Genomic DNA, 14,072 nt, shown 5'->3' with positions numbered 1-14,072 from the left:
TCAGTGTTTATCCTATAGCACCACAACAAGACTCTAGAAAGTAGCTGTTAGATGTCATCAAATCAATTTTCAACTCAATGACCCAATGTGACAAAACAGAACTGTCCCTCCTTTTCAGTTCCCTGTTGTTGTTAGGTGCCATGGGGTCAATACCGACTCATAGTGACCTTATGCACAGCAGAACGAAACAATGCCCGATCCTGGGCCAACCTCACTACTGCTGCCAGTAGTGGCGGCACTTAAAGGAAACCTGGGCACAAGCAGCAACCTCCACCAACCATCTTGACCCTAAGGCCACAGCTCTAGAGTTATCAGTATGCCTTGAGTCTAGTAACCAAGTCCTAAGTCTCCAGAACACAGCAATGTTGGCGGAACAGCAGTTCTGAGGGCATGAGGGTCCAAGTATCAGGATAATCTCTGCATCCTTCTCTTAGAACACTGCTTTTGCTAAGGACCTGGTCTGTGGAATCTAACCATTTTGATCAGTGAGGAGTGGGTACAGTGGTTACATTTTGGATACAGGATTTGTCAAAGTAGAAAGGAAAAGATAAATTGAGAAAAGATCTTTACTATTTCCTCTAAAGACCTGTATTATCTGACCCTTTTAGTAAGCGTTTATTATTTTAGTAATTTCAAGAAGAACCAATTTTAAAATGCTACGAGTGATAAAGCACTGGATCCACAAGGTCAGTTTGAACCACAAAGCCAAGAGGTTCAAACTCACCAGCCACTCCTTGGAAACTCTATATGGGGTCATTATGAGTCAAAACTGACTCAACAGCACTCAATAACTACTTAAACTATCACATTCATGGTTAGTATGAAGAAACAAGAATGAAGTATCTCCGAAAATTGATTTAAAGCTATTCTGTGAGATTAGGAAAACTAAAAGACACAATAATTAAATGAAATGTGTGATCCTAGATTGGGGGGGAAAATAAAGACTGGGACAACTGGTAAGATTTAAGTACAAACTGTGTATCAGGTAACAGTACTGTTATAAATAGTAAGGTACCTGAATTAGACTTCGAACCACAAAATCAGTGGTTCTTGTCCACCAGTCGCTCTACGGGAGAATGATGATGCTTTCTGCTTTCACAAAGATTTACAACCTTGGAAGCCTTATACAGGGTTGCTATGAGTTGGACCAACCATGCTATTGTTAAGTGCCATCAAGTGGGTTCTGACTCATAGAGACGCTGTGTTTCCGAGGAGCAGCTGGTGGGTTTCAACGATTGACCTTGTGGTTCACAGTCCAGTGCTTACCCTAGAGTGCCACACCAGTAGTCCAAACAGCCACCACCATTATTGTAAAACAATGTCCTTGTTCTTGGATAATATTATTCAAGAGGTAAAGGGTCATAATCTGTAAATCACTCTCAAATATTGCAGTCAAAAGTAGATATATACTTATAAAGAGATAAATATGGCAAAATTTCAATTACTGGTTACCCTTGATAAAAGAATATGGGAATGCATTATACTACTCTTGTACCTCTCTTGTAAATTTGAATTCTTTTCAAGGTAATTTCCTTTTTTTTTTGAGCGTGGTCTCTATTCTTTAGAAAGAAAAAGTAAAAAGGAAATCTAAAACTGACTTTCAAAGACTGTAAGTATAAATAGCTTAGTTTCTAATATGAATTCTCTCAAGGTGCTACAATAATAGCCCTTAGTACATTACAAAATAAGGTATTCTACAGCACTGAAAAAGAAGCTCTGGGTAGCATAATGGTTAGGATTTAGGCTGCTAACCTCAAGGTCAGCAGTTCAAAACTACCAGCTGTTCCACAGGAGAAAGATTAGGCTTTCTGTTCCCATAAAGATTTACAGCCTCAGAAACTACACAGTGTAGCTACGAGTTGGTACTGATCCATTGCACATAACCACCACAGCACTGATGGAGTCCTGATGTTGCACTTCAGGGTAAGCACTCAACTACTAACTTCAAGATGGTGGCTCAAACTCACTAGCTCACCAGAAATCCCATGCAGGATCGCTATGAGTCACAACTGACTCAATAGTTGTTATGTGCTGTCGAGTCGGTTTCAACTCACAGCAACTGGTGAGTTTGAACTGCTGTGTGGTTCAAACCAGCCTTGTGGTTCAGTGCTTTATCCCAAGGTGCCCAACTAGAACTCCAACAGACTCGACAGTACTTAATAATTTAACACAGCACTGATGCATTTGAATTACAGTAATAGTGAAGAATATACAAATCTGTCTTTCAAGAAGTATAGCCAAAATGCTCCTTAGAAACAAAGATGGCAAGACTTTGTCTCCCATACTTTGCACACGTTATCAGGAGGAACAAGTCCTTGGATTAGGATGTAATGCTTACAAAATAAAGAATCAGCAAAAAGAGAGGAAGACTCTCAATGAGATGGATTCACACTAACAATCGTGAGGCTGGCGCAGGACTGGCCAGTGTTTCATTCTGTTGCACATAAGGTCAGTATGAGTTGGAACCAATCTGACAATACGTCTGGTAGTGTAGTGGTTATGAATCCAATCAGGCTGCGACCAACACTTCGAAATTACCAGCTGTTCCGCAGGAGAAAGATGAGGTTTTCTGCTCCCATAAAGATTTACAGCCTTGGAAACCCTGTACAGCGTCGCTATGAATCGGAACCGACTCCAAGGCACATCATGACAACAAACAACATAGTACCTGTGGTTCAATGGTTAAGCAGCTGCTAGCAGCAGTTCGAACCCACCCAGACACTCCACAAAGAAAAGGCTGGGAGATCTATTCCTATAAAGATTACAGCCAGGAAACCCTACAAGGCAGTTCTTCTTTGCCCTATTTGTTGTTAAGTGCCGATGAGTCGATTCCAACTCATAGCGACCCTATATAGGGTTCCAAGGAGCAGCTGGTGAGCTTAAACCCCTGACATTGCAGTTCAAACCAACTTTGCAGTCCAGGGCATTAACCCACAGCACCATACCAGGACTACACTCTGCCCTATAGGGTCACTTCAAGTAGGAATGGACTTGACCCCACATCAAAACAATAGTAAATGACTAAACTAGCTTCTATGCAAAATTTGATGGTGTTCATGGAACAACATGTAATACTACAAGTGGCGCTGTAGAATAAGCACAGGACTGCAACCCCAAGGTTGGTGGTTCAAATCCATTAGTCACTCCTCAGATACCCTACACAGGGTCTCCAGAATTGAATCCAACTTAATGACACTAACAATAAGTATTTATTAAAGAAGAAACTTTGTTTTAAAAAAAAGTTTTTTTAAAGTAATACATTAAATCAATATATAACTACAAAGTGACAGAGATTTGGGAACACTAAGTCCCAATAAGGAAACTAAAAAAGCATGATGATACATATATACATGAACAAATAATCATACATTTCTTTAAAAAATATAACTATATCAACAGTTGTCTAAGACCTTTCCAAATATATAATGTGCCAATAGAAGGGGAATTGCTTATCTGATGACTAGAAAAGAAGCGATATGACTAGTTAACTATCATGAGCACTGGGAAAGTTCAACAGGCTTTGTATGCTCACCAGGAAATCCTCTCAATATTAACTCAGCCTTCAATGTAAAACTCAGTAGCCAAAAAACGGTTCTAGCCTAAGGAACTATATTTCAATCTTTAGTAAGTAAACTCTCTCTTTTAAAGTAACAAAGTCTAATTCACAACTGATAGTGAGGCTCCTAAAAGTCCACCATATGTGGTATATTGTTGTTGTTGTTAAGCGCCATTGAGTCGGTTCCATGTTCAGTGCCATAACAACCCTGTATAGGGTTTTCGAGGAGCAGCTGGTGAGCTTGAACCGCCAACATTGCAGTTCAAATGGCTTTTCAGTCTGGCGCATTAACCCACAGAGCCACACCAGGACTCCATATGTGGTATATGGTGACATGGTATTTTTCTCAACCTTTCAATGGCATCTCTATCCTCATTCTACAATGAATTAAGAACGTTTGACGATCCTTAGTGCTTCATATTTTACCATGAAATCTTTTTCCCAGTTAATAAATTTAATTTTTGTCAAAATTACTGTGCCTTACTAATATTGTTCAATGTATGATAAGTCAAAAAGTGTAACATATGGTAAGTCACAAAGATTGCTACTAAGGTTCCAGTTTGTACATGCATGAATTTATTCAGAACGTGTTTAAACATATCTTAAATCAGGGGATGGCTGAAGACAAGTAACAAGTTCTCTCAGTAATACATTTGTCTAAGTCTTGTTAGGATGGGTTCAAAATTAAGGGGAAAAAATGTCCAACCAAAACAGCAGCTTCCCATTGGCACCTGTTGACCTTGAGATGAGAGAGAGAAGAGGATGGGCTTGGCTGGTCTGAAGTTTAGGAAGATGTGTGAAGTTCAGGATACTGACCTAGCCCCTGGGTGCTAGGGTTGAGAATGAAGCAGCCTGCTGATTTGAAGCACAGAGAAGTGTGTGTGAACTCCCAAATTTGCAGCTATTACACATTTGACCTAGTTTGTATGGCTAGTTGACCAGAACTTGAACCGAAGAAGATAAAGATATTTGATACTGTGAACAAAAGCAAACTGCTACAATTTGATGAACCAGACTTTTGCCTATAAATGCAGTGACGCAAAATTCCAACAAGAATGGAAGGATTCTTCATATCAAGGTGTTTCCTCAGTGTATTAGGTTGATGTCGATGTTAAGTTCCGTCGAGTCGATTCCGACTCATAGCGACCCTGTATGGGGTTTCCGAGAAGCAGCTGGTGAGTTTGAACCGCCCGCCTTGAGGTTCAAACCACCTTGCGGCCCATAACATTAACCCGCAGCGCCACACCACGACTCCACCAGAACACCTAGGAATGAGAAATTTAGACATTGACTATCAAAAATGGAGGTTCTATAAAGGCATGAAGTGACTGGCTTACAAGCTTTCATGAGTGTGCTCAGTTTCAGTATGAATGGGATAAGACAAAAAAGAATCTCCACTGAACAGTTACCTTGTTTTCCAGATGGATGTGGTGAAAGGAATTAAGGGACACGCTGATAGGATTTTATGACTCAATTGTGAATAATTTTTAGTAGGACTAAACTGCATTAAAAAAACAACAACAGTGGCTTCCAAGGGGGGAAGTTAAATTTCAAGGTAGAGAGGTCAGCTCAGAAGGTTATGGTGACTTTTGGAGATTTCAGCAGAGGTAATCTTAATACATTTTCTTGAAGGACACAGGAATCACGGGAATTTTATTATGAAGCAGTTTTAAGAAAACTGAGAGTGCACTGACAAGAAAAAGGTCAGGAAGGTTACACCAAGACATTGCTTGCTATCACAACAATGCACCTGCTCATTCTTCAACTGTAGCAAGAGCTGTCCTATGAGAACTAAATTGGGAAGCCTTACCCCATTCACTCTATAACTGATGTTAACTTCAGACTTATTTTTGCTTCCAAAACGTAAAAACATTGAAAAGAAACATGATCTGAGTCCTTCAAGGAAGCCAAAACTGCCATGTTGACATGTTATAAATTAAACAGTGCAGAATTCTGCAGGGAAGGGTTACAGGGAAACTATAAAGGAAACTGCCTTCAGAAATGTACAGACCTAGACTGAAGATATGTAGAAAGAATAGCTTCGCATTTTGATATTTATTTAATAAAGGTATCTACGGTTTTGTAAGTAATACTTACCCTCACATCTTTCCATCTGAAACTAATGCAACTGTCCTAAGCTAGCACTGTCCTAATTCTTTAATTTCCATAAAACCCTCTGCAGAAAATACTTATACCCATTTTTTAGAAAAGGAAATCAAGTCAAAGTCATTATGAAACTTGTCCAGGTTCACACAGGAGTTTTGACTCCAGAGTTCAGTAACTTTATTGTGCCCTGGACCCAGTTTGTCAGTCTGAGGAAGCCTCTGGATTCTTTCTCAGTCTAATATCTCTAAATACATAAGATACATATGATTACAAAGGAAACCAAGTACACTGAGCAACATCACCACCAAAAAAACCCCAAAATGTTTGATATAGAAGTAGCATGTGCTACTTATGTTCTAGTTGTTGTTAGAATCTGTAGAGTCAGTTCCAACTCATAGTGACCCTGTGCACAATAGAACAAAACACTGTCCACCAGTTCTGCACCATCTTTACAATTGTTAGGCTTGATTTAGTGACGGGTCTCGACTCCACTTTAATTTCAACATAATTATAACATAATCATTTTTGAGATCTACATCTCCTCGAAAACTCTGTTGTTGTTGTTAAGTGCTGTTGAGTCGGTTCTGACTCATAGTGATGCTGTATAGGGTTTCCAAGGAGCAGCTAGTGAGTTTGCAGTTCAAACCAAGCTTAGTCTAGTGCATTATCCTGGACTGTGCCACACACCATATTGGGTCAACTCAATGACACTTAACAGCTGGTAATAAAGTCACGTGTTTTACATTAGTAATTGAAAGAAACGCTAATTGCCAGTTAGAATTTATCGAAGATAAAGAGGTAACATTCGCTCCAAGTCCACGGGTGACATCTATATTAAGAATCTTATCCATTAAACCTGTTGCCATCACATTAATTTTGACTCATAGTAACCCTACAGGACAGCGAATAACTGTGTGACACTGTGGGGTAATGCGCTGGACTGCAAAGTCAGATTGAACCACAAGGTTAGCAATTCAAGCTTACCAGTTCCTCCTTGGAAACCCTATACAGGGTCACAACCAACGCGATGGCACTTAACCACGACAATGTAGGATAGGAGTTCTGGCATGGCACTATAGGATACGCACTGGACTACTAACCACAAGGCTGATGGTTTAAACCCACCAGCCACTCCTTGGAAACCCATATAGGGTCGTTATGAGTAGAAACGGACTCAAGAGCACTTAACAACAAAAACAATGTAGGCTAACCACTGGACTACTAACCATTAGGTCAGCAGTTCAAACCCACCAGCTGTTCTGAGGAAGGAAAATGAGACTTTTTCCCACAGAGATTTACAGCCTCGGTCTCAATGAGTAGAAATCAACTCAACAGCAGGTAGGTTTGGTTCTCTGGCGTTTTTCTATCTTTACAGAAGTAGACTGCCACATCTTTCTCCCATGGAATGACTCATGGGTTTGAACTACAGATTTATTTGTCAGCAGTTGAGCACTTAACCACTGCACTACCAGGGCTTCTAAGAACCCTACACTGCACATTAAAACACTGCTCTTAACACTGGGTTTTAAAATTATAAATCCTTAGTACTCTTCTGTCTACACTGGATTCCTTGGTGTATCATTCAGTCATATACGGCTTTGAATACTAATTTATATCCAAAGCAGGTATCTCCCCTGAACAACAAATATATTTATCAATTCAATTTGAATATCTATGATGCATTTGAAATTTAGTATAAAACTGAACTCAATCTATCTCCCCAAACCTATTCTTCCTACCTTCATCCCCATCTTAGTTGAAAGCAAGTCCATCTTTCCAACTGCTCAGACCAAAAACTTTGAAATCATTAGACTCTTCTCTTACAATGCACACCAAACCATATTGATTTGATCTTCAAAATATATCCAGAACACAGTAAATTTTTCACCATCTCCTACCTTACCACCTTGGTACAAGTCACAAGCATCTCTTTCCTGGATTACTAGTCTCCCTGCTTCCAAAGTTCTTTGCAATTTGAATGACCCTTCCGAAGTTGAAAGCAAATTCTGTCACTCAGGTACACAAAACCCCTGATATCGTCCTTACAATGAATGGTTCTACAAGTCTCTATAAAACCCCCATCCCTGACCTTTCACCTCTCTGGCCCAATTTGCTTACTCTTTCTTGCTCATTCCATTCGAATCGCTAAGTGGCTAGAATGCCTCAGGTTCTTGGTACTAGCTGTTCCCTCAGCTTGGAACCCTGGTGGCACTGTGGGTTAAGCACTGCACTACTAACTTCATGATTAGTAGTTCAAACACACCAGTTACTCTGAGACAGAACAATGAGATTGTCTGCTCCCATTAAGAATTAGTCTCGGAACTTGAACAGGTTTGCTAACAGTCGGAATCAGTGTGACGGCAATGAGTTCATTTGGTTTTGGATCACTGAAAAGTACTTGCCTGTCTTCCTCAACTTACAGACTCTGACTATGCATAACTGGCAGTGTCCTCAACACCTAGCCCAGGGTCTGACTGATAGCAGTCACCTCCTAGTGCAGAGACTCAAGTGATTACATCCATTTTCACCTGAAACACAAATCAGGTCCTACAGCTGTGTGTGATTAAAAAGTGAGAACAAGTCAAGTATAAAACCTTGACCCACAACTGTTACTTTAATCAAAATTAATTTTATTTTGTGCCTCAATCTCTTCATATGCCTAAGAACCATTTCAAACCATCTAAAATCTAAAAGGGGCGCTTGGCCACTCTTTCCCTGTCATGTCACCCTATTAAGCCTACCTAATCTTCTCATGCTTGACTTAAATCCTACCTCAAGTTTTCCCCTAATGATCCCGACTAGCACTTACCACCACATGCTACCATCTATGCAAAATGCTTTTCACCCACAATATCATTTAATCCTTCCGAAACTCCTACAAAGGCTGCTACCATTACAATCTCTACCTCAAGGATGAGATGACCCAACCTGTCACTTGCCCAAGCATTCAAACCTGGTCTGACTCTGAAACCAAAGTTTTTAACCTAAGCTATATTGCTTCTGTCTCTCCAGGGCAGCATAAACACTACTACTAACTTCATTTATACATACCACCTACCTAGTATAAGGAGCTGTGGTTACAAGTCGGGCTGCTAACCTCAAGGTCAGCAGTCTGAAACTAGGAGTCGTTCCATGGGAGAAAGATGAGGCTTTCTGTTCCCGTAATGATTTACAGCCTTGGAAACCCTACACAGGGTCGATATGAGTCAGAACCGACTCCACAGCACACCACCACCACCACCACCTACCTAATATGGAGTCCTAGTGTGACGCTGTAGGATAAGCACTGGACTGTTAACTGCAAGGTTGGCAGTTCAAACCCACCAGTCGCTCCTCGGAAACCCTATACAGGGTCATTATGAGTCAGAACCAACTCGACAGCACTTAACAACTGCCTCATATAGATAGCTGTCACTTCACTTCTCCAGGCTTCAGTGTCCTCATCTGTAAACAGATGATATTGTTTTACAATAACAAGAAGTGTAGTAAGGATGTGTTACTTAAAGCTTCTAGACTTTAACTGGCAAAAGAAATTGAATAGAAGCATACATTCACCCAAGAAGTATGGTAAAGATGTGATACATAAAGCTTCCAGACTTAAGGTGAACTGGCAAAAGGAATTGAATATAAAACACTTAGTCCCTTCAGGAGCTAGGGATTACTTTGTACAGGATAAGGCTCAGTAAATGTTTACTGAATCATGATACAGAATTTCTTTTGTTGTTGAGGTTTCCCAGTCTTAAACCTAAAAACTGCAACATATATACATAGATATGAACTTAGTCACTGTAAGAAAACAATGGAGAGAGAAAAGCCATAAAAATAATTATTATTGTGTAAAGCAATAAAATATTCTTGGTTCCTTCCCCACTTGTGCCCACTAAAGATGCACTTCTGAGTCCATTTCCCCACATATTATAAAATATTATGTTTGTCTCAAAGAAGTGTAGTAAGAATACAATATCTAAAGCTTCTAGGCTTAACTGGCAAAAGGAATTGAATATAAGGCACTCAGCCTATTCAGGAGCTAGGGGTTACTTTGTACCGGATAAGTACTCAATAAGTGTTTATTGAATCCTGATACAGAATTTCTTTTGTTGTTGTTGAGTTTTCCAGTCTCAAGCCTAAAACCTGCAACAAGAGTTTGTAATTGATTGTGCAGTAAATCAAAATAATCTATCTGAGGGATTATTAACAATTTTAGGCAAGAGCCCAGGAAAGGATAAAGTCATGTTGAGTCAACTACTGCAAGTAAGAGCTGGGTTTTGTTTCAGATAGAATGATTTTATGTGCTTGTGTGCAAAGAGTACCTACCAGAATCCTTTTGTGTTGCAACCAAACTTAAGAACCATCAAGTAAGATGAGCCCACGGTGAAGAGACTTAGCAAGGAGCTCAAAACAGTAAATCTAAAATGTGTTGAAAGTGCAAAGCTCTTGGAATCATTCTGGTTATAAAGTGGCAGTTTCATTTGAATCCTCTGTCAACCGTTAAGTTTGATATGACTCCTGTATTTCGAAGTCTAGACTTCCATATTAGCAATGGAGTTTAAGAGTAGCTTTTTAAAACAATGGTCTTGGGAAGGCAAGGCGTAGGGAAAGAAGTGACTCCAGGCTCCGAAGTGGAAGCTTCAGAGAGATCAAACACAGTAGCAGATACAGTACTCAATAAAATACAGAAATGCTCTGGTCTGGAAAGATACTACTGTGAAAAACTGTATTTCAGTTTTCTAGAACACTGTTTCCTTAAAGAATCCTCAAATGGTTCTTGGTTTTTAACTAAGTCTTCACATGGGTAGAAAGTCATCCATTTAGGGTAAAGGGTTCCTGTTATTAAGGAAGCAGAGTGCCTGAAAGTGTGCATGCAAATCCCATCATCTGGAAGTGAATGTTTGCCTCTCCGAAGCTTTCATTTTCGAGTAAAAACAAAACAAAACAAAAACCGGTGTCACCTCAACATCGGGGCCACACGAACCTCGCCACCATTATAAAACCGAAGTGCCAAACGTGCAGAATGTGAAGCTGGAAGCACTATGAGGCTGGGATACAGTTCCGATGAGGAAAAATCAACCCCTAGAGCAGAGCGCCGGCCTCTCCGCGGCCCAAAGCCAGGCTACGCGCGCGAGGCCCTTCCGGTGCGAGTTGCCGCCGATGGACGCCCAAGTGAGGGCCGGGTTTCCACCCGAGCCCGGGGATTCGCGGCCTACCCTCGCCGGCGCCCTCTCGCAGGGCCCAGCGCCTGCAGCTCCTCCGACCCGGCTTGGTGGCCTGCAGTGGGATCCAGGCCAACGGCGGAGGCAGCCGAGCCTCGTGCTGGCCGGGTCGGTACGAACGCGGCGACGGTAACCGAGGCCGTGGTCGCCCCTCCCCCACTGGCCCGGCCCAACCGCCACTGCGACCTGAACAGCAGCGCCAATGGTAGGCTCAACTGCCGGGCGGCGGCGCCCCGAAGGTAGGCAGCCAGAGGCGGCAGCGCGGGCCCGCGCCCCCGTCGGCCGCGCGAGGCCGCCCCGGGCCTGTTACTCCTCCCGCCTGCCCGCGCCTCCACCCGTCAGGACGCACCGCCCTCAGCCCTGGCTGTAGCGGCCGACGACTGCTGGAGGCCACGAAGCTGATACTTACTCAGGAGTCGGGTGCTCGGGGTCGTAGAAATCTCCCATCTTTGGAGGCGGCTGCGGCGGCAGCTGCTTCATTGAGAGCGGCTAGAAGCAGCGACGCGAGCCCCCTCCCCGCGGCAGGGCAACACGGGGGAGGGGAGGGAAGGAGGCCGCTGGTCCGACCGCGGCGGCGGCGGCGGCGGCAGGGGCGGCCCGCGTCGCTAGCTAGCTCGCTCGCTCCCTCCCTCCCTCCGGCGCCTGCCCGCCTCTCTCTCCCCCTTACTCAGGGAGCGACGCGCACTCAGCCCGCCCCACGGCTGTTCAGGTCCGGCCCCTTAAAGAGACACGCACTGCTGGTTCGCCTGCAGTCAGTCGGCGCGCCAGCCGCCGCTCCGCTGCTGGCAGGGCCCAGGCCGGAGCGGGGCAGAGGGGGTGGGGCCCGGCCCGGTCCGATCCAGCTTGTACTTTTTCTCGGAATATAAACCTCTGGCTGGCTCCGAGAGCTCGACCCGAGATGCAGCTCGTCAGGGCTCTGAAGGAACAACACCTCGACCCTTCCCTCCAGCACGCTGAGACCTCTCAGGGCAGAGGCCTGAACCCGGCTAGCCCGCCCTGGGGTTGTTTGCAGGCGACACCAGGACAACGGCCATAACCCTCCAGGACACTAGCCTTCCTGACCCCCCAGTCCCTGAGGATCTGCCCGCCCAGAGTCCAGGAGTCCGCTGCATCACAGGGAACCCCTCACCCAGGTCTTGGGGCTCTGAGGTAAAGCGGCAACAACTCTTCCGGTGCCTCTCACCCAACTCGCCCCCTCTTCTTTATTTCTCCTTCTCCTTGCCACTTCATCTCCACTCCTCAGCAAGTTTGAAAATAGAGCTGGGGCCGGGGAGTTCTGAAGCCGAAATTCCAGTGTGTCCTCTGCTATCTCCCATTGCTGGGCTTGCTACCCCCATCCGCTCCCCCACCCAATCCGCCCTCCACCTCCAGGCTGTATGCCCTCCACCCCCCAAACAAAGTCCCATTGTAAGTATGGTTCTTGATGCCTTGGAGACAATAATTCTGGGGGAAAAGGTTATTTACTCACTTTCCTAAAAAATTATTAAGTAGGATAACTTGAAAACGCTGACGGGTTTTAATTATTTGGGAAAGGAGAAACAGGAATACATAAACCCGTTAGCTGAACTTTCAGGATATTGAAGAGTTTATGGTAGTTGACCATTTTTAAAGTGGGGGGGGTCCGTGGGGTCAGTGTGGCACTGTTGAACAAGCGCTGGACTGCTTACAACAAGGTAGGTTCAAATCCACTAGCCACTCCTGTGAAACACCGTACAGGGTCGCTGTAAGTCGGAACCAATCAGTGTTATGGATCAAATTGTATGCTCCCAAAGTAGGTATTGAAATCCTAACCCCTATACCTGTAAAATGAGAGCTCTGGTAGCGTAGTGGTTACGAATCGGGCTGCGAACCTTAAGGTCAGCGGTTCGAAACTACCAGCTGTTCCGCGGGAGAAAGATGAGGCTTTCTACTCCCATAAAGATTTACACCCTCGGAAACCCTGTACAGGGTCGCTATGGGTCGGACCCGACTCGATGGCACTTAACAACAACAACAACATACCTGTAAAGATGATCCTGGCTGGAAATCCTTGGCTTTTCTCGTTTTTCATGTTAATGAGTTCATACCAAAGCAGAGTACTAAACTTAATCACCTCTGAGTAATAATAAGATCAGAAGAGACGCCAGAGGCAAGACAGACTCCAAGTGAGGAAAATAAGGATTGCCCACAGACACTGGAAACTGGAAGACAGGCTCTTGGAAGGAAGCAGCTTGGGGGAGACCCTGATTTGGACTTTTAGCCTCCAGAAATGTGAGGAAATAAATTCCTGTGTTTTTAAAGCCACCCACTTGCGATATTTTTTGTTACAGCAGCCCTGTTGTTGTTGTTAAGTGCCATCGAGTCGGATCCGACCCATAGCGACCCTGTACAGAGTTTCCGAGGGTGTAAATCTTTACGGGAGTAGAAAGCCTCATCTTTCTCCCGCGGAGCGACTCGTAGTTTCGAACCGCTGACCTTAAGGTTCGCAGCCCGATTCGTAACCACTACGCTACCAGAGCTCCTACCAGCCCTAGGTAGTTAAAACAGAATTTAGTACCAGAGAGTAGAGGGTGCTGCTCTAACACATAACCTAAAATGTGGAAGAAGTTTTGGAATTAGATAGTGTCATGGAAAGGAGCTCTGGTAGCCTAGTGGTTGCGAACCGCAAGGTCAGCAGTTCGAAACTACCAGCTGCTCCGCGGGAGAAAGATGAGGCTTTCTGCTCCCGTAAAGATTAACAGCCTTGGAAACCCTGTGCAGGGTCGCTATGAGTCCGAACCGACTCCATGGCACATAACAACAACAACAACAACAATAGATTGCATTATGTGTCATCGTCCCCCCACCCCCAATATGTGTCAGTTTAATTGACCCATGATTCTCACTGGTTTAACAATACAGATGTAGTCCTAGTGTGGTGTTGTAGGATGAGTATTGGACTATTAACCGTAAGGTTGTTGGTTCAAACCCACCAGCTGCTTCTTGGAAACCCTACACAGGATTGCTATGAGTCAGAACTGACTTGACAGCACTTAACAGTCAACTCCATGATGAGATTTAATATACTGTAATAACCCCCATTTAGGTAATCTAATAAGATCAACCTTGATCTTATCCTATGTGTTTTAAATCCTCACTTCTGTGGTGTTAGCAAAGCCAGATGCAATCTACAGGATCAGACTGTATCGAGTCCATCTCTCTTTTTTTTTTTTAAGTTTTTA

At 43.6% G+C, this 14,072-nt stretch overlaps 1 protein-coding gene across 1 annotated transcript in view; it reads right to left on the bottom strand.

The window, feature by feature from the left end:
• The window catches only part of SETD2 (SET domain containing 2), a 185,547-nt gene extending 174,152 nt beyond the window's left edge, over window positions 1–11,395 (bottom strand). The window contains exon 1 of the mRNA XM_006868803.1: window positions 11,282–11,395. Coding sequence (XP_006868865.1) covers window positions 11,282–11,352 — 71 coding nt within the window. The 5' untranslated portion in view covers window positions 11,353–11,395. The remainder of the gene's footprint in view (window positions 1–11,281) is intronic.
• Between the last annotated feature and the right edge of the window lie 2,677 nt (window positions 11,396–14,072).

Source organism: Chrysochloris asiatica, unplaced genomic scaffold (assembly GCF_000296735.1).
Source record: "Chrysochloris asiatica unplaced genomic scaffold, ChrAsi1.0 scaffold00124, whole genome shotgun sequence".
NCBI classification, from domain to species: domain Eukaryota; kingdom Metazoa; phylum Chordata; class Mammalia; order Afrosoricida; family Chrysochloridae; genus Chrysochloris; species Chrysochloris asiatica.
The sequence above is the reverse complement of the archived record's forward strand: the minus strand, read 5'-3'. Positions and strand labels throughout refer to the sequence as shown.